This window comes from Paralichthys olivaceus, chromosome 7 (assembly GCF_024713975.1).
Source record: "Paralichthys olivaceus isolate ysfri-2021 chromosome 7, ASM2471397v2, whole genome shotgun sequence".
NCBI lineage: Eukaryota > Metazoa > Chordata > Actinopteri > Pleuronectiformes > Paralichthyidae > Paralichthys > Paralichthys olivaceus.
In genome coordinates, this window is record NC_091099.1 from 2,587,357 (window position 1) to 2,607,913 (window position 20,557).

General features: G+C 43.7%; 3 protein-coding genes across 6 annotated transcripts in view; all 3 read right to left on the bottom strand.

Annotated features, from left to right (window-relative positions):
• hipk3a (homeodomain interacting protein kinase 3a) overlaps nt 1-5,040 on the bottom strand; it is a 28,921-nt gene extending 23,881 nt beyond the window's left edge. For 3 of the 4 annotated variants that reach the window (XM_069527712.1, XM_069527709.1, XM_069527708.1), the window contains exons 1-3: nt 4,634-5,040; nt 463-1,489; nt 86-277 (exon numbers count right to left, since the gene is read on the bottom strand). In XM_069527712.1, coding sequence (XP_069383813.1) covers nt 86-277; nt 463-1,488 — 1,218 coding nt within the window. In that variant the 5' untranslated portion in view covers nt 1,489; nt 4,634-5,040. The remainder of the gene's footprint in view (nt 1-85; nt 278-462; nt 1,490-4,633) is intronic. The other variant, XM_069527710.1, reaches the window with a different exon arrangement.
• Nucleotides 5,041-5,710: 670 nt separating this feature from the next.
• tcp11l1 (t-complex 11, testis-specific-like 1) lies at nt 5,711-13,629 on the bottom strand. Its single transcript, XM_020105339.2, has 10 exons — nt 13,348-13,629; nt 12,302-12,436; nt 10,625-10,757; nt 10,400-10,520; nt 9,995-10,215; nt 9,579-9,715; nt 8,829-9,007; nt 8,521-8,702; nt 8,231-8,403; nt 5,711-7,746 (listed from the first exon to the last, which is right to left on the bottom strand). Exons 2-10 carry the CDS (start codon nt 12,420-12,422, stop codon nt 7,499-7,501), a joined length of 1,515 nt encoding a protein of 504 aa, XP_019960898.2. The 5' UTR covers nt 12,423-12,436; nt 13,348-13,629; the 3' UTR covers nt 5,711-7,498.
• A 615-nt stretch (nt 13,630-14,244) lies between these two features.
• On the bottom strand, nt 14,245-19,265 carry LOC109641041 (DEP domain-containing protein 7-like). Its single transcript, XM_020105343.2, has 12 exons — nt 18,415-19,265; nt 18,054-18,245; nt 17,802-17,943; nt 17,610-17,705; nt 17,120-17,310; nt 16,829-17,030; nt 16,289-16,440; nt 16,060-16,218; nt 15,686-15,828; nt 15,420-15,545; nt 15,253-15,328; nt 14,245-14,703 (listed from the first exon to the last, which is right to left on the bottom strand). Exons 1-12 carry the CDS (start codon nt 18,479-18,481, stop codon nt 14,492-14,494), a joined length of 1,758 nt encoding a protein of 585 aa, XP_019960902.2. The 5' UTR covers nt 18,482-19,265; the 3' UTR covers nt 14,245-14,491.
• Between the last annotated feature and the right edge of the window lie 1,292 nt (nt 19,266-20,557).

Sequence of the window (20,557 nt, forward strand, 5' to 3'; positions counted from 1 at the left end):
TTTGAAATAGCCCATAAATAAAACCATGATTACAAACAACAATGTGTGTTATATCTGAGTCTGACTGCAGCCAATGTTTATTTACCTGCTGCAGAATAGGCCTGATGATTTTGAGCGGCAGTGGGCTGAACTTGTTCTGTTTGAGGAAGTCGTAAAGATTTTGCTCGAGCATCTCAAAAACCAGGCAAGTGTGGCTGCGGTGCTGAAAGCACTCCAGAGCACGCACCACGTTATGCTCATCTGCATTCTCGTTGCTCAACCGGGCCAGGATCTCCACCTGGGGATTCAGAAACAGAGAGGGAAATGAGTTAACAGTTCTGTTGGACCTAGAAACATCAAATGCTGTCTCTCTCATAAATGAAAATAAAAGAATACGGAGCACCATTCCCACAGTTAACCCCCAATTTCAACTGTAACACTGACAATGATACATCAGCGCAACAAAACCTCACAAAAACTTACCTCAATCTGTCCCTGACGTGCATAGGATGGATGGTTCTTCAGTATTTTTATAGCCACCACTTCATTCGTTCCCCTCTTCCAGCCCTTCACCACCTGACCAAAGGTGCCACGTCCGAGAAACTCCAACACCTCATAGCTGTTCTTCAAGGAGCACAGAACCTCATGCTGAACTAACTGATAGTCCCCATCTCCAGATCCAGTTCTGGTCACCGTAGCTCCCGCCACTGCCTCAGTGCTAGCGTTAGGCTTCACCTCGGCCCTGTTCGCCCCGATACCCATGTCTTTCACTCCATCAACCGTGCTGTGTTGGGTAGGCAGTGTGCCTTTGCCCCCTACTCTGACAGTGTCTCTATTATTCCCAGTGCTGGTTTGCAACATGGCCACAGTGGGAGGAAGAGAAGGTAGAGCAGATACCTCCTCCACTATCTGCATGGTTCCGGTGCAGTTGTTGTCCCGCGGTTGTTCTCCACTTACACCTGCCTTGTATTGTTCACATCTCTGGGCAGTGCCTGTGTCTACAAGACTAACATACCCCCCTCTGGTTTGTACTCTCCTGATCCTGCCCTCTTCCTCCTCTGCTCGGATACACCCCCTCCTCAGTAGCCCACAGTCCAAGCCTCCTCCTGCTGATGGAGTTCCACCACTGTCGCCCCAAGGCCTCACTTCCTGTGGGCCTCTGCTATGGATCCCAGCTGGACCTTCTCCTTGTCTCTCAAAACTGTCCTCTCTTTGTAATCCTGTCGCCTGTAATGTCCAATCCTGTCTCTCTTCAGGCTGTACCCCCCTGTGTCGTCTTCCTGAATCAGCACCGGCTGAAGACGGGATAACGTTGTTGGGATAGGCAATTCCGTAGTTGACTCCTATCACATAGGTCTTGGGTGGGGGTCGGTGCTGAAAGGCTCTGCTGGTGTTATTTCTGTGGTGGGCTGCGCCTGTGTCTCTGCTGGTCGCACTTCTGCTGGTTCCTAAGGCACTTGTTTGAGCGGAGTGCAGGTGAGGTGGGTAAACCAAGACTTGTGAGGCCATACTTAAAAACAAGAGATAAAAAAAAAAAACAATGAAGTAAAGCACACAGAAAAAGACGACACCATATAAGAGGTGTTTACACTTACGTATTAAATTCTTAACATGCTAAGCTGACGCTAACGTGTAAATGTTACAATACGACTTTACAGTACATTAGAAAACAACTTGAGTGTTTAACAAAACAGCACCCTGCTCATCACAGGCAACACTACAGTCTAGATAAAGAACCGCAGCCAAAATGAATATATATCTAGGCCATTATGTCACCCTTACTGGAAAGGGGAACTGGTAAACTGTAATGGGAGATGGGGGAGGCCCGTCGCATTGCTGGCCTGTCCCTGCACGCTACACTGGAGGGTCAGTTTCACACAAAGTAGAACAGCAAAGCAAGCAGTACCCCGGGTGGGGGGGGGGGGAATGATACACCATGAGGCATGAGTGTCCTGTAACTGTGACATTATATATAGATGCACCTTTTACACAGAAATACCAGTTGATAAACATTTCCTCTCTGAGAAGCAATCTAACATATAGTTTTATGAACCACACACTATTGTTTTATTGTTAATGTTACTTCGTGTGTTGGACACCGAGCAATATATCCTCATTTATGATATGATTGAAAATAATAATCCAAATGAGCAATCTGCCAGCTCTACTGGCTGCTGCATGCCACATTTCATTAATATCTGTGAGAATGTGAGCCCAAACGTGATGACTGGGCCTTTATGGCCTGTGCAAAGCTCAACTGTTAGCATGCTGGGAACACTCAGAGATAAAATCGTCCGGGTCTCATTTTACTCTGCTTCTAAATTCTGTGAGATCATCATGAAATGTATATTGTACAGAATAAAGTTGAATTTATTTCTGTATTCTGTGAACTCGCCCACGTCTGACACAAACTTGCTTGACTGATATTTAATTTGTGATTTATTTAATGTACATGTTTAAATGTGGCACAAACCCGAGTTAAAAAAAAATATATAAATCAACAGATTCAACATCATTTCCCATTTCAAACCCCAAATCTGTGGTTTTTTTTTTAAAGGAACATTCCTTTCCTTGCAGCGAGTCATGACACCGTGACAACAGGCAGAGGTAAAAACTCTCAGCCCCACTTCCTGAATATTCCTGACTGGGTTTACGCTCCGAGTCAGATTAATCCAGATTTAAGGGTACATCACAAACACACTCACAAAGGTTTGCACCACTAAGTTCAGTTCGACAAGAAACGTTTGGTGAGAGCAAGTGTCTTTCCTCATTAGTCGAGCTGTCACATACAGGCTCAGACAGGCAGAGGGGTGTGCCTCCGCTTCAACATTACAATATAACACACTGTTCATGACTAAGAGGGCTGGGGAGTTATACCAGATAACAATCACTGTTGTGAACAAACGTTTCTTTCGAACAAGCAAAAATTCTGGCTACGATAGTTTATGGATTTAAACTTTGTGAAGAGAACAATAACAAATCTGAGGACTACTGAATGAAATTGTGATTAAATCTAAAATTTCCAAACAGCAAGTTGGAGGCGGAAATTAAAATAAAGTGTGAAGAGTAAAGTCGGTAGAAGCTACTTTCTCCTCTCGTTATCCACAGCTGAGAGAGCCTGACAGATATATACAACAACTTGATGATGCAATTCACAAAATTTAAGTGCAAATTACAAGATCCATCACCACCATATGGCCGGTGTGATCCGATTCCACCCTGTGTCTGCCTGCCAAGGTGCCATACCCACGGCTTTTGAAAGGGGGTGCTTGCACAGACACAGCTGTGATACCTCCTGCTCTGTCCCCTCTCACTGCCAAACCGAGTCTCCTGATATCTCACAGGGCAACGAGATCCAAGCCTGAAATGGAGAGTCATTACAAGGTGTGTGTGCGTGCGTGTGCGCTCGTCGTTCTATAGTTACGAGGGACAATTTTAGTCCAATACCATCATTGAGAGAACATTTTGGCTGCTCTTTACAAATTCAAAAGGGCTGTTTGGGGGTTAATGGGATAGTTCACAGAAAAATGAAGATGCACTCATTGTGGAGGGGTGGGTGAAGTGTTTGAGTCCACAAACACATTTGGAGTTTCAGGGGTAAACAGCATTGCAGCCAAATCCAATACAATTGGATTAGAAACCGGGCAGAGAACAACAGCACACATTTAGGCTGTAAACGTGGTGTAAATGATGCAATTCCAAGTGGAACTCGAATGTCGGGGGGCATCCGGACACTTTTCCTTTCATTTTTTCTATGTTTGAAGAAGTGGTCACCCGCTCCTTCAATTGTATTGGATTTGGCTGCAACACTGTTTAACACCGAGGCTCCACAAGTGTTTTGTGGACTCAAACACTTGACCCACCCTCCCATCGGCAGGGTAGATAATGAGAGAATTGTCCCTTTGAGGCTCGGTCTGAGAGTTAGAATCATGTTAGGCATTGAGTTGTGATAGTTAAGGCCAAGGTATAGGTGATGCATTACGCCACAGCTATAATGTGTGTGTGTGTGTGTGTGTGTGTGTGTCTGTCTCTGTGGTGTGTTGCACCGTTGAACAACAGGGCCAGCTGTACACACAACTTGTTGCTAATCAATCTAGGAGACAGTTAACATATGGGAGTGGTGGAGTGTGTGTGTGTGTGTGTGTGTGTGTGTGTGTGTGTGTGTGTGTGTGTGTGTGTTTGGGGGAAGGGCAACTGCAGCCCAGACACCTGTTGAAACTCATGTAAGTGACAGACAGCTGAATAATGTCTGTGCTGCACTGTACGTGCGTTGTAATGGTCAAAATAAACTAAATTGCCAAATTACACTTACTGTTCGACGTTTCCTACAAACTCTATACATTTAACACAAGTCTATTATAATCCACGTATAAGTATATTTTATACACGTAGCATTTTTTTTTTTTTTTTTTACAACCTGAGACAAAAAAGAAAAATACAAAAGCTAAAGTTGCTAAATCCAAAAACAACAACAAACCCTCGAGTTGAACTATTTCGTCGTTAGCTCGAGCTGAAGTTGGCTAGCTTAACAGTTAGCCAACTAAGCTAGCCCCCGAGAGCAAAGTCCTCCGAGCGTTAAACTGCTGAAGCCCGGAGCCGCCGGCGGAACACGGGACACGCAGACAGTCTGCTGAGCTCCGACACGAGGACTCACCTTCAGTAAAACCAGAGAATATCACCCAGAGAGTCGAGGAACAGACGAGCGAAGAGGAGCCGCACCACCGTCAAATCCTGCACCGATGCTGCCGCTGCCGCCGCCGCCGCTGCTGCCATCTTGTTGTTCGACGACGAGGAGACACCGAGCGACTTTTCGCACATCTGAAGCCCCGCAAAGAACTCGAACCACGGGGGGATTAGAAGCTCCAGCCACGGCCCATGGTGTCCACGGCCGCCCCGGGATTCAGCTGGCGTCCCCCCGGCGTCTAGTCGAGACGAGCGTCGGTGTTTCTAAACTTTACCATCGCGACGTCCTCCGTCACACACGCACGGATACTGAATGCTAACCGCTAACTGCTGCTGCACTGGGGTGTTAGCTTGTTGCTTCTCCGCATGTGTGGAATGTGAGAGAGAGAGAGAGAGAGAGGGAGGGAGGGAGGGAGGGAGAGAGAGAGAGAGAGGCAGTGAGAGAGGGAGAGAGAGAGAGACACTGAGTGAGTGAGAGAGAGAGAGAGAGACACTGAGTGAGAGAGGGAGGGAGAGAGAGAGAGAGAGAGGCACTGAGTGAGTGAGAGAGAGAGAGACTGAGTGAGTGAGAGAGAGAGAGACACTGAGTGAGTGAGAGAGGGAGAGACACTGGGTGAGAGAGGGAGGGAGAGAGAGGAAGGGAGGGAGAGAGACACTGAATGAAAGAGGGAGGGAGAGAGAGAGAGGAAGGGAGGGAGCGAGACACTGAGTGAGAGAGGAAGGGTGGGAGAGAGAGACACTGAGTGAGAGAGGGAGGGAGAGAGAGTGAGAGAGGGAGAGATACACACACACACAGAGGGAGAGAGAGAGAGACACTGAGTGAGAGAGGGAGGGAAGAAGGGAAAGAGACACTGAGAGGGAGAGAGAGACAGAGAGGGAGAGATACACAAACACACACACACAGAGGGAGAGAGAGAGATGCACAGAGGGAGAGAGGGAGGGAGTGAGAGAGAGATAACAACAGAGAGAGACACACACAGAGAGAGGGAGGGAGGGAGGGAGAGAGAGATAACAGACAGAGAGAGAGACACACACAGAGAGAGGGAGAGAGAGACGCAATCACTTTATTGATATATCTTTTTGAAAACAGCTGTTACAGTGGGATGAAGAAGAATGAACTAGAAAACAGCAACAAACTAAATAAAACAACACCATCCATTCACTCAAACTGAAAACACGTAGGAGTACTTCTATGATAAATTGTTGTAAAGTGTAAAAAGTAAGTTCACTTTATCCTCCTTCGAAATCCGCCCTTTGTTCTGAACTCTTCATCTTTATTATAGACCAGAATAAAAAGTGTTGAGTCATTGTACAGGACATGCTCCTCAAGTTTAGTGCATTTAAAATAAGATAAAAAAACATACATACATGCAAAACAAATAGAAACTTTATCTAAAAAAAAAAACCATCCGGCTCTAAACTGAGCACGTTTTCTATAGTGTCTGTTTTCTGCATGTTGTTGCACTTTGCATTTTTACACCTGTTAAATTTTTGCAGACAAGCAAGCACGTAAACAGGAATGCTCACCCTAACACATTACTTTGTCCTAATGTGCCGACATCACAAAGTGATCCAAACATGTTTCAGTAGCACTGTCAGTTAAAAAAATTAAAATATGCACTAAAATGTGTCAGACCCACAGGCAAAGCGACGTGTATGTCAATAAATGAATATCCTAAATGTCTCATACACTACCAGAGACGATAGATGCATGTACGAGGGAAGTACATTTTAAAATCTAAGTAACGCTTCAAGCCGGTTCACAACACGTCTGTTTTCACTTCAGCTGAATTTATTCTGGTCTCCTCACGTTTACTTTAAAGTACCTTATTCATTTACATCCAGCGGATATAAAAAGGTCCACACACCCTTCATGTTCCTATTTCTGTTTGAGGAATTTGAAAAAGGTTAAAGCTCGTGCCTACCACTCTATTCGTTTATAGCCCGGCTTTGGATGAATGTCATGATAACATTTAGACACTGTGTGGTATTGGCCCTTGCTGCACAGCAAATCTTTTAATTCCCTATGAGCCAGCACCGATGTTCAGACCCTCGGAGAGGCTTTCAACATGCAGTTCAAAAGGTCAACAGGGTTTTAAACTATGCCTGGTTCAACAAATGCTTCAGCAACTTGGGACATAGATGACATTGTCGTACTTGGCGCGCATTCTCCTTTCAAGTTAGTTTTTATACACTGCCACCAAACCATGAATCCTGGCTCTGTCATCTTATAATATCAGGGAAGAAAAAATCCACTGATGGAATAACCTGGTCATTCAGTATATCCAGGTGGTCAGCTCACCTCATTCTTTAATAATGTTGCTGAACCTAGACCTGACCAACTGCAGCCACCCCAGATCACAGCACTGCCCCCACAGGCCACAGTGGGAACTAGGCCTGATGGCTGCATCACTTCATCTGCCTGAATCCAGGTGGCGACTTTTTTTGTTTATTTTGGCCAGGCAGTGTATATAAACACGTTTCTGTGTGAGCACAAAGCTCAGGAACTAAATATTGGCCAGAGGCGGTGTCCTGGTTCATGAACATAGATAACTAGATAGATAACTTATTGATCAGTGAATACTGATTTCCTACTGAAAAACGTACTGAATAAAGCTCTTGACTTGTAGCCCTAATATTGAATTACGTATCTTAGATGTTTTTGTTGTTTTATACGGAGATTTGTAAAATAAGCAATACTGTGAGTAAATGCAGCAGAAATGGTGGCCAGTAATTTTTAAACACGTCAGTTTGAGGTGTAGCCTCTGGGGAGCCTTCAGCTTCATCAACTCTTCTCTTAGACTGAAATATTACTTGTGAGGGAGAAACTGCAAAACTACACCCGGGCTTCCGCATCAGCACTTTGCTGGGTTTCCGTCTCTGTGCTGGGTGTCAGTATATTCTGGAGAATCTTTTGGTAGAACGGGGAGAAGACCAGCTTGTTGAAGTTGACAAGGCAACTGAACTGGACAGCCAGCTCCTTCAGCTCCCTGCTGAGCGGAGCCAGGCCTCCTGGGAGATGAGGAAGGGCCTTATGTTGACTGGACTCCAGGGAAGCCAGGAGGTAGGTCTGAACCCGTGAGTCTGAGAGGAGAGGAGAGGAACTCTCTGTCAGTACATGAACCACATGTTGTAGGTTGTGCGACTCACCCTAAGGCTTTATCCATACTTCTACACAGGCATTGCTTCTATAAAATAATAGCTTGTCTCCTATATATGCATGTAAACAGTTGTATCATTGTAAAATGCATAATTTAACTGCACAACAGCTGTTAGCGAAGACAACAGGGTCAGTAGCACTTGGAGCTGATTCTCCATGTTGAGTTCTACCCTGCTTGTTTTTTTTCCAGAAGGGTGTCATGTGATAGGAGCCTCACGAATCAGCGAAAGTTATGTTGTGGTGAGTGGAGCCGGAGTTTTCAAACTAAAACTTCTCAGTTTTTAGCGACTCTAAAACTCCTGAGTAGTTTGGACACCGGGCGTATCTGTAGCTGAGTTGATGCGTTCTCAAATGAAAACATATTAGTATGGATGTAACATAAGTCATCGCAGGTGTCGGTGTTTTTACCCATCAGCTTGCGGACTGTGTTGTCTGGCTGGATGGTGGCTGAGATCTGTCCCTTCAGAATGCTCTTTCGGTCAGCGGAAAAAGGAGAGTAGCCATGTTGGCTTAGACACTGACTTAGCTCAACACACAGTTTCTCTCCGATGGTGGCTAAGGCCTCCTGTGCACTGAAAGACCTTGGGACAGACAGGAAGAAGTGATGTAAGTGTGGCAACACAACCATGAGCTGTAATACATTGCATTACACAAACCAGCTGCATTCAAAGTTTTAGTACTCAAGTATTTGTACTCACTCTTTGTGCATGTCTGTGAGCATGACGTTGACGGTGGTTTTAAGAGTGTCCATCAGCCCCGGCAGGCCTGAGATGGCCTCCCCTGTTGTGGTGTAGACGATGAGGAGCACAGAGGAGAGCAGAACTAACCGATCAGCCTTCTGCTGCATCTCCTGGAATCGAACCTGATCCATCAACACTGTCTATCGAGAGAGGGAGGAATACAGTTTATGGTGGCAGATAAAAAAAAAAAAAGAACAAGAGCACCTTAAAAAAGATACACAATTAACCGAGACCCAGCAATAAGCTTCGGGATCGAGGGTGTGTACCTCTGGGAAGGGGTCGGAGGCGTGATCCCACTTCAGCAGGCGTAGATAGGCTTGATTATGGACACTAAGGGGGAGGAGAGAGGGAGGGTTGGAGGAGGCAGCACTGGGACTGTCCTGGTCAGCCTCTCTCAGGTGATTCACTGTGTCCTGCAGCCACTTCTCAGTGTAGTCTAAGGCATCTGAAGAACAACCATCATCATCACTCATCACTCATCACATCACTGGTTGTTTTCCCGTTGCTCAGTGTGAAGCATTCTTTGATTTGTCAGTGTTAGAGACAGAGCAGGACAAATTAATTAAGCTCACCAGTCATAAGCAGAATGTTTTTTAAGACTGCTATGTTTCTGTTTATTGTGCATGCTGTATCAAACTTAATGTGAAGAGGCTCAAACCATCTATTGACCATCTTTAATGGCCAATGGAAATACCTTCACATTGGTTGTTCTGTTTAAACAACATATTAAATATACAATTATTCTTTATGTGGTTGATGAGCTGCTAAGTGTCCTACTCTAGCCCTTACTAGCATGTAGCTAACAATGTCTTTCTGGAGTTTGTCACTAGAAAACCTTTTCTATTCAACACAGCTATTTATCAAATCGTTAGTAATAAGTTGTAATAATTCAGATATTCACTGTAACAAAGGTTCTTTCTTTACATTAGATCCAACCATATACACTCCAGCACATTATGTAATGAACGCAGCATAAATAATACAATAAATAATTTATATTGTCAAAGCCTCCTTACTTGGTTGTTTCTCCAGAAACTCCTGGAATTTGCTCCTCTCATACTCAACAGACTGTTGCATCAAATGAGGCCTGATGCTGCTCAGGGCGAAGTTTGCCATGTCGACCTTCATCAGGTCCAGAACTGAGAATATTGCCCTTAGAAGGGGGAGAATAGAGAAAATAAACCAACACTGTGAAAATATAAACATGACAATCATAACAATTGATGATTATTACTTCTAGTTTACTCTCATTAAGTCTGGATTAAGACTGGGGACCCGCTGGCTTCGTCTATCATCATCATCTAAGCTGACGTCACCCCAGAACTAACTTCTGCACGGAAATGGACTGGAATGAAATTACACGCTCTAAAAATAAACTGCGGCCTGGAACACACAGAGCTGACATAACTGCCTCTCTTGTCTCTGGTCTTACTTGAACAGCGGCACAATATCGGTGATCTCCTTCAGCTTGTTGATGTCCAGGTCTCTGCAGGGGGCGCACAGTGAGCCCATTATCTCAATGATGAACTTGGACAGTTTATCGATGTTAAGAGCTCCATTCTCCGCCTGCTGCTGGATCAGGGGCAGGTCCAGGACCTCGTTGATGCTGGAGCGCAGGCGACCGTGGTTCGGGAGAAACAAAGACAGAAGAATCTGTGGGGAAGCAGAGAAAAGAGGGTCACTAAAGATGTGCAGGAAAGGAAAGAGTGGATGACTAAATATAGGGAGGGATGAATAATAAATCCTGCTCTAGTGACACATTTCTACAGGATCATATTTGAAGTGTGAGGAATTGGGACCAGTTTACTTTCTGAATCGAATGAAACCCCTTCCTCACCTCTTTGATTTCAGCGAGTAGTTTGATGGCGTGTTGGTACGATGGTGGATCCTCCTTCAACTGCTTGTCTAAGGTATCCCAGAATGCTTTGTGCATAACCTCCTTAAATCTACGCTCCCAACTGTGCAGATGGCAAATGAAGCACTGTTACTTTTACAGGAGCAAATAACTCATGCGAGGACGAGGGCTCAAGGGACAGTTACAATATAAAAATCCTATTCTCACCTTCCTTCAGGATGCACTACAGGTTTGACTTGAAACGCCTGGTCGACCATTATTTCATGAGCCAAAGTCATGTTGGAGACACCTTTGGCCGTCTCCATCAGCTCCTCCACTGAGACGAACTGAGGCGTGCTCGCTGCGAGGGAGGAAAAAGCCATCTTATTAAAACAAATTGTATTCTGACAAAACTATACACAAAAGTGTCTTATACAAAAAGCCATACAAATAAAGTTATGAGAGTACAGACCAAGAATAAACCATATATAGAGTGTACACAAGGATGGACTATACATCTCGAACAATGCCATCTTGTACACGGTATGTCATTCAGAGCCGTGGTATCCAGGTCCCGTCTATACACGTTCTCGACCAATCGTCAGTCAATCTTGACGTTTTACTCCTTTTCTTTATGTCGGCAAAAAACTAAAGAAAATTGTGATAAAAAATACTGAAAATTATGTTTTGGTCCACGTTTCATTTGCAGACATAGAGGAGGCAAGGTTTATGACCTGTACTGCAGTCAGCCACCAGGGGGCAATATTTTGGAGCCTTCACTTCTTCCATCTCTGTTTACATTCTATGGTTAAGAAAGGTTCGAGTGGATTTAGTGGGAATGTTGTGCAGGTCAGAAGATCCACTGAGCAGGAAGTCATAGTTTCCCACACACATTTGTAACGTCACATGCATTTTCAAAATCAAAGGTAGCTCCTGCACTATAGATCTCATGTCAAACATTTCGTGACAACTTTGAGAATTAAAAGAAAGTTTTCTGGCTTTGTGGGAAACGTTTTTATACTAATTTGTTCTAATCTAGAGGTAAATGTGACAACACAGGAAATCTGATGATATCTAGACACTTGATATCTGAGGGCGTGGTCACTAACTGCCTGTTTGTTTGCCTAACATCCGAAGCCCCCCGTCTCAGTTCCATTAAATATGGTGAGTACAACCATGTGACTGCACTGAAAACCATGGCCACAGCTAGAAACCCCATGTTCACACTGTTACTGTAAAATATAACTGACTGATAATCAGTTTTACACCACAGAGTTGTGAGGTTTCATCCTCTGTTGTCAACATTATCACCACTTTGTCTTCATTTGCTCTTATTGGCCTTCAGGTCTAAAGGAGCTGTGGTGTTGAAGGGTTAAGAGAGACAAGCACCGCAGACAGGAAGACTTTATTTGCCGAACCCTGAAGGTACGTGCTTGTGAGTATTTTCACTTACTAGAACATTCATGTTTCTTCTCCACCGAACAAAAGGAGGGTTGTTTATGTTCTCGACTAAGTCCATGTTTGTGTTAATAAAAAAAAACGGTTGATGGGAAAGTGTGTAGAACTGAACCGCTTGTGATAAGAAGCAGATTGGATCATGGCTGAAGACAAAAACTTGACAAATTAGAAAAACACCCAGGATGCTGGTCATCTTGAGAATTCCTCAATATTCCCATGTGGTTTTATGCCAAAGTTTGGGCAAATTAAATATTACTTTGAAAGTGAAAATCGAACTTAGTGAATTTAACAGAGCTGTGGAAATCCTGATGAGCGTTAGGCGGTTAGGGTTCATTACCCAGAAAAGAATCCAAGTATCTTGAAGAAGGAAATCAGGGATGATTAGGGGACTGATATTTCTGAGTTGTCGTTATGTGCACATGGTGTCACTTAAAGCCTGTTGCTTACCTTGTGGAGTGTGACCGCTGGGGGAATTTTCCCGCACTCTCTTCCTCACCGTCTCCTCAACCCCTTCCTCCTTCGACCCCTCGTCTCCTGCTCCCTCGTGGTGATCGTCCTCCTTTGGCATGGTTTTTTTTTAGTCTGTGGGGGTAAAGTAACTGGTCGATACTGTGTTATGCAATATTATGGTATGTAACAGCTACATATGTATGAGGAGATTCTCAGTCATCCAGGTCATGGTGGCTCCAAGTGCTAAACACTTAGAGCAACACATGTAGTCACCATTACTCCCTGTGATTATATTTATTTGACTTTATATTTTTTATATTTGTAGTCTTGGATTTTAAGTTTTACTCTTCTGTCTCTCTCTCTCTCTGTCTATCGGTCTGTCTGTCTATCTATCTATCTGTCTGTCTGTTTCTCTGTCTGTCTATCTATCTGTCTATTGGTCTGTCTCTCTCTATCTGTCTCTCTATCTGTCTATCTATCTATCTCTCTCTCTCTGTCTCTCTCTCTCTCTATCTGTCTATCGGTCTGTCTCTCTCTCTCTCTCTATCTGTCTGTTTCTCTGTCTATCTATCTATCTGTCTGTCTATCTGTCTGTCTCTCTCTCTGTCTCTCTATCTCTCTCTCTCTCTCTGTCTGTCTCTCTCTCTCTCTGTCTCTCTCTCTATCTATCTATCTATTTGTCTCTCTCTCTGTCTGTCTGTCTGTCTGTCTCTCTCTCTCTCTCTGTCTCTCTATCTATCTATCTATCTATTTGTCTGTCTCTCTCTCTGTCTGTCTGTCTGTCTCTCTGTCTGTCTCTCTATCTATCTATCTGTCTCTCTGTCTGTCTATCTATCTATCTATCTATCTGTCTGTCTCTCTGTCTGTGGACCTCATGTCACAGGACAGAGGGATGATATCACATGTCACTGAGGGATAAAGATGGAGGATGAAGATGGAGGATGAAGATGGAGGATTAGCTCCGCAGATGTAAACAAAACAAAGCATCACGGTCGTGAGACTGTCGCCGCATCAGCAGCCTCATCTGCGGGGACGTGACTCACCTTGTAGCCTTTAGCTCCGAGGATCGACGTCTGTTAGCTCGACTGTGACGTTAGCTTAAGTCTGCGTGGTCCGGACTGTCAACAACAACAACAACAACAACAACAGGAGCTAACCGACCCGCTGCTGCGTCACGGTGACATCACCAGTGTCGCACGTGTGTTCACAGACGGTCACCAGAGAAACGCCATTGGTCGATCCCGCACGTCACGCAGTTGCTCTACTCCACCGCAGCGGTTCACCGGCCGACACTTCCGGGTTTGGGTGTGGTCACCGTGACGTAACAGTCGAGCCCCCACCCCCCACCCCACCGGCGCGCGCGCGCATAAAAGCGGACGCGTCACAGAGTCACAGATTCACCATGGCAACGAGAGAACAGAAATCCTCGTGGAGGTGAACGTACCCGGATGACCTAATGATTCCAACATCATCTAAAATCACCATTGATCTAAAACGACTGACATTAATGATCACAGATGTTTAAATAATGACAGTGGGTGTAGTTGATAAGTTGGTTTCCATTTGTGGTGCCTGCTGCTGACTGGGATAAGGGATGAGATTGAATAGATCGTAGAATTTAGCGCCACAGAATAAATCTCCATGGTAACTTCGGTCATAACATTTCCCACTTTCCACTATCCCGCCTTTGTGCAGCCGGATCAGGATAAGTCGAGCCAGGATAACCAAGATTAGCCCCGGTTTGATCCCTTATCCTAGTTTTGTGCAACGGGCCCCAAAGGTTCAAATGTTGTCCACAGGTTCAATCTGTTTGGATCTGCTGATTTTATTTGAATCGGTTTTTATGTTCATTTCAAACTTCTTTAAATTAGAAGTTCATTTTCAGAGTTTTTAATAAATGACAAGCAAAATCATATAGACATATTGAAGTTACTCTAAAGTCTTAGTTCATTGTTAGTTTTTATTGATAAATAACAGGCCATAATAAAGCAAGTCATTGAGGATGGTGGGTGGAGCCTGGTGGACTAAGGGAAGGAGACTTGGTTGTCCCCATTAATGCATGAGACAGGGTTATAATTTCAGGCTCAGTTCCCCAATCCCAACTTTAACTTGAGCATAGTCTTAACCTCTGACCCCCAAAAACATTTTTTAATTAATTGTTAAATCAGAGACATGGCTTATGATCATCTACAGCATGCTAACAGCAGAGTCACCAAAGAACTGGTTGAATATCTCTGGGTGGCCTCGGTAAAACTGTCCGAGGAGACGCTTCCTCTCCTTGGCTGAGATCTTTGTGTTGGTGTTGATGCTGTTCAGCAGAGCCCACAGCTCCTGCTTGGTGGTCTCCTTTGTAGCGTCAGTGTAAGTCCTGCTGGAGACCTGCTGACGTAACGTGGAGCCTGGAGGACAGAAGAACCACAGAGCAAAAACACAGGGTGAGGTCATGTCGAAAAATGCAATAATATAATTCAGGTGAAAAAGCTGTAATCACAAATCTAATTATTAAGTTATGCTGCAAAATTGTGTCCATTTATTGACTTTACACAAAGATGGACGATGTGAAAATGAATCCAAAGTGTTGTGATCGCCCCCTGGCGACAGGCTGCAGTACAGGTCACAATCAATGCCTCCTCCTCCATGTTAGCAGAGGGCACATGCGTCAAACTAAAGTCGAAGTGCACATTAAATAAAACATTTTCAAAGATGGTTTCTGTCATTTTATGTAATTTCTTATTAGATCGAGGATATCTGACCAGACTCAGAGGTTTGGACAAAATACTGAAATGATATTCAGGTTCGGTCACGTTGGCGGCTTGATGTTGTTCATATGTGAAAGGCAAACTCTGGAGAATGTCTGCAGAGAATGTCTCTGGAGTTCATGTCTGAGAACAGCTTTCAAATCCCCCTTGCTGGGACTAATAAAGGATTATGGACACTGGTGCATTTACCCGTCACATCAGGCTGCGTCCCCTGCACAAGGCTGGACAGCTTCTCACTCACTCCTTTGTGCAGAGCTCCTGGTATCTGGAGCAAAACAGAAAAATGTCTTGTCGGCACAGGATCGTATGATTTGTGGATTAAAGATGTCAGTGCAGTGACAGCGTTGATTTTTTACCTTGAAGATTTCCTTTATGTTGCTGAGCATGAAAACCACGAGCAGATCCTCGTTCTCCTTTGAAAGAGCTTTGCTGTGGACGATGGCTCTGGAGAAAGACCTCTTCACTGCTAACCTGTTTTCCATCTGAGGGTTCAACGGCACATCTCAAACGTCAAAGTACAAATTTTCTGCATCACATCAACAACTTTCAATGTCCACAAATTCTTAATTTGAACTTTTTAAATGTACTTTATTAAATATAAGATTGAGACACCAGCTCTCACCTCCTTATCCAGTTTTATCGCCTGTGGATCAGCGGCCAGAGTCATGAACGTAAGCAGCCTGCGCAGCTCGTCTCTGCAGCTAGGTGGCAGCAGTTTCAAGCACAGCTGCAGAGCCTCCAGGGCCTTGTCTAACTTAGCGTTCACTGGGGAGTCGAGAAGGAGACAAAAATAAGACATAAAAAAATGATTTATAATGAAAACAACATTGAACAACATGAGTGATCGGCCAAGATACATGTGAGGCACAAACAGGCCGTGTATAAATGACAATGGTTTTATTGTTGTTTTGATCCTTCTTTGTATTTTTTTCTACATATATATTTGGTGTTTTTCTTTAAAATAAATAAACAAATCAATCAGTATGAGACTCTTACCCAGCAGCTCAGTGACGGCAGTGCAGACGTCAGTCATGTTCTGCGGCAGCAGCGGAGGTTGATCTGTGTGACTGTAGTGTTTCACCAGAGTCCTGTACACCAGCAGTTTACACTGGGCCAGACCACTCAGGGAGAGACGAGGCTCATCACTGTTGTAGCCTGACACAAAAATCAGAATCAATACGGAACTGGACATTCATGTTGATCTCACATCATCTAAAGCAGCTACCTCCATCTTGGTTGGTGCTACCAGCTGGCGCTTGGTCACAGCTCTCCTGGTCCTGAGGGAAACAGTGAGGCAGCTCCCGGCTCAACTCCACCACCGGCTGATCAGACAGGAAGTCCAGACAGTCCAGAGCTGCACACAGCCACTCGTCCTCCCTGATGAAGAGGAAGAAAAGTATCACAAGGAAATTAGAATTAAATAAATATTAGTGAGGATATTATCCACCTGAAAAAAAAAGCAGTTTTCAGATCAACTCTGACAAATCTGGACCTTATCTGGAGTTTGTCTGTTATAAATGAACAACGCAGCAGGACATTGTCCAGGTCAGACTCGTTCACAACAACAGGAAGGTGTTCAGAACATTCAGGTGAGGGGTGGAGCCTGGGTGGACCATGTGTCTTTCAAAGTTGGCATCTCCCTGAAATATTTCTATTCCGTTTGTTCTTTTCACTTCTGCGTCCATTGCATGTTTAAAACTTTACTCGGGGGCTGGCGAGGGCGTAAAATGTGACGTTGAAAATGGTTTTCAAAGCTCAAACATACTGAGTCTCCCTGAAGGCCTTGAGGATCTGTCTGTCCAGGTGGTTGCTGCTGTAGATCAGGTCTGGGTTACTGTGGGACAGCGAGTGTGACGGAGCCGGGGGCGACAGGGTCTGGCTGCACTGAAGCACCCCTTCCAGGAGGGGGAGCTCAACCAGGTTCAGCAGCCTGAGGAGGGTCTGCTCATGCCAAACCTCATCTACCACTGAGGAGGGGGCAGAGACAAGAAATAAGAATAATGGTAATAAAAAATTTTTTTAAAAACACCATGACATGGTTGTTCATGTGACTTACACGACTGTGGTAACACGGAGTCCGTCTGCAGTTTGCTGGGACTCACACTCTGATTGTCCACCTCGGCCTCCACCGTCAGGCGGCCGGTGACAGGAGCATCCGGCTGCTTTGCTCTGGTGGGCGTCTGAGTGGACTTGATGGGAGTTAACATGGGGACATGTGACCCAGGAAGACTCACCTGCTTCTCCTGCCTGAGGAGTAAAACAGAGACGACACATTGGGAAGCTAATTCTGGTTAGAGTACATGATGAGAGACAAAGAGTCGGTAAAGATTTGACGTCTTGCAGAGATTTATTAAGTGTCCAGGAATTTAAACTGTTAACTTTCAATTGAAAAGAGTACTGGCTCTTTAATTTGCTTTATTTTGATAATGCACCGAAACACCAAAGCTAATTCCTTGTCAGTGAAAACTTACTTAGCGATAAACATGATTCTAGTTTTGACACGTGTGCTCAGATGTAGCTGAAAGGACATTATCTAGACTCTGTACCTGTCTGATGCGGCGCTGCAGAAGAGTTTCTGAATCCCATTCACCAGCATGGCTCTCTCCAGCTCATCAACTGAAGGCAAGTGCACGTTTACAAACCTGTGTGTGACATTTTAAATGTAGATTTTTTTATATATATGTTATTTATCATTCTGCGGCTGGAGTGACAAGAAAACAATAAATATATGTCTGTACCTGTAAAGGGCACATTTGCTGTCCTGAAAGGAATCCTGCTTCTTGTCTTTCCCAAACACTTTGGTTCCCACCGCCTCAAACACATTACACTCCAACAGAGCCTGGCACACGCTCACCACTTTGTCCCGGGACACGTCAGCGCCTTTAGTTTAAATAAAACATATAGAAAGAATAAGAACAGGATGGTTTTCACACTGAACCATCAGATCGCAGATTATCTGATTGAAATCTGGTTTCTCGCCCCACACACACCCTCGAAGCTCTGGATGTGGTTTAAATGCTCTGTCACCACATCTACGGCCTCGGAGCCCAGGAAACAGTCGCCGTGAGACTTGAGGTGAACCCGTCGACGCTTCACAGTCACAGAGGCCCTGAGGTGAGAGAGGAGGCCGCTCCACAGGGAGGAGGACTGGAGGCCTGCAGGTTTACCACACACTCCATGACCTGGAACATGAAGGTAAACACACGTCGATCACCTTCTCAAAGTTTTGATTTCTGCACAAACTCAACTTTAAGATGCTTTTATTGTTTCCTTTGGTGCTGGCAGTGTTGAGTGTTTCTGTTTGCTCCACCAGACCTTGATGGGCAGCAGCTTTCTGAATCATGAACTCACCTGGAGGCCGCACACACAGTTTCTCTGCGAGGTTCAAGGCCGCAGCTCTTTCCTTTATTGAGGCCATGTTGGACAGTTGGAGGTGAACAGCACGTGCAGGATCCGTGACGATGCACAATGGCCTCCTGTTTGTGTGGTGCTGTATTTAATTTACACCTCTAGATGGCAGCAATCACTAAATCACATTAAACTCAAGCCACAGGAGTTTTATTCTGAGTTTTATGGTGCAAAGTGTTCTGACTCAAACATGTGCTGATTTCACATGAGAACATATGATGAAACACATGATAAATGTTCATTATTCATGAATGACGAAAACGACACATGGTCAGTCATGCTGCCTTCAGGTGCTCAAGGAAAATTTAGAGCTGGAGATGGAAGCAGAAACCAAATTGTACAGCCTCTGAGCCCCTGAAGTAAAGATGTCACGTGAATTAATAGTCTGTTCAAGTTTATGTTTTTAAAACTAAAATAAGAGAATGTAAAAGTGTTTATAAAGACACATTATGAATAAAGAAAATACAAATGCAATTACATTTAAACATTATAGATGATTGAAATTTAAGATAACATTGTGTCAGACACTGGGGGTTTAAACATACACATAAAATACACAAAATGAAAATCACCAACACACACATATGTGAATGTTTCCTGTTGTGCAGGAAATTGTCCTGTTGCAACTGCAGCTAATCTTTTATAATCAGGGGACAAATAGCATCATGACATTATTTTATTTCAAGTTCAACTACTATAATTGTTGTATCTTTTGTAACAATATGCTATTTCTTATTGCTATTTTTATTTGGAAATCATCTTGTGACCCCACTGTCAGTGTATGTCTGTATGTCTATGACTCATAATAAAAGATAATAAAATCTATTTTGGCATCCTGTATTGCGTATTATTTAATTTTAAAGCCATAACCTCTTTACATTGACGATAAAGAGCAATTAAGACCTTTGAATGTTTAAACTTCGAGTATTCTATTTGTATTTTTGAGCAATTTCCATTTTAACGTCTGCTAATTGCTAACCATGATGCACACATATGAACAACAGACTGTCTATATAAAAAACCACGGCCTTATAATCCAGGTGTTCCCGAACCTTTCAGCCTCAGACGCCCACACTAAAGGCCCTGGAGTCTTATGAAACATAAAATAAAAATATTTATTTGAGCTAAATCCCTAATGTGCACATGCATGTTTCCCGTGCTGCTATAAATTGTCCTGTTGCAGCTGCAAAGATTCACTGTAGGGCTGATTTAATCTAAAAACATTCCAATTTCAATTTCAGGGTTTTTATCTTTATCATAGGTTTTAAGACACACACACACACACACACACACACACACACACACACACACACACACACACACTGATCTGTTTAGAAAAGTTCCACTTGGTCACCTGACAGCCTGGACACAGGGGGCGCTGTAGGAAACCACCTCCCCTGCTACTACCTCCCCAGGGACGTTTGTTCGAGCTAATGAGCTAACTGGCTAATCACTAAAGGTAAATTTCTCCCATCAAACCACTTTTATTCTCAGAACTTCTTTATTTAATACCCATTGAAATTAAATTGACACGTTAACGTGTCGTTAAATGAGACATATTACCATTAATTAATTAACTACATTATCATTTGTTTGATATTTGGCAGAAAATTGGAGGTTTATGCTAGCTAGCACGGGTTAGCTTCCAGTGTAGGCTAAATGCTAAGGTGTGTTGAGCAGGAAGTGATGTTTAACAGAAAAACAAAAAGTCTGTAATTAACTTTTCATTAATTAATTAAGTGAATTAAAGTGTGAAGTCAAACACAGAGAGAAGTCAGATTTTAAACAGAGCTCATCAACTGTTCACTCACAACATTATGAAGATTAATATGTCGTAGAGATTATGTTCATATTTTAAACTCTTGAGTATAAAACTAACTGATAAAGGAGACGATGGTTTGTGTCTTACATTTAGTTCAATGACACGTTTTACGTTAACATTTATTAATATTTCATGTACACATGTTCACACTGTATTTATTCTGTTTACACTATAAATTAGTTTTTACTCCATTTATATTTGTTATAGTTTTAATATATCTCCTTATATTATACTTATTATTTATTGATGTTTATTCCTGACTCT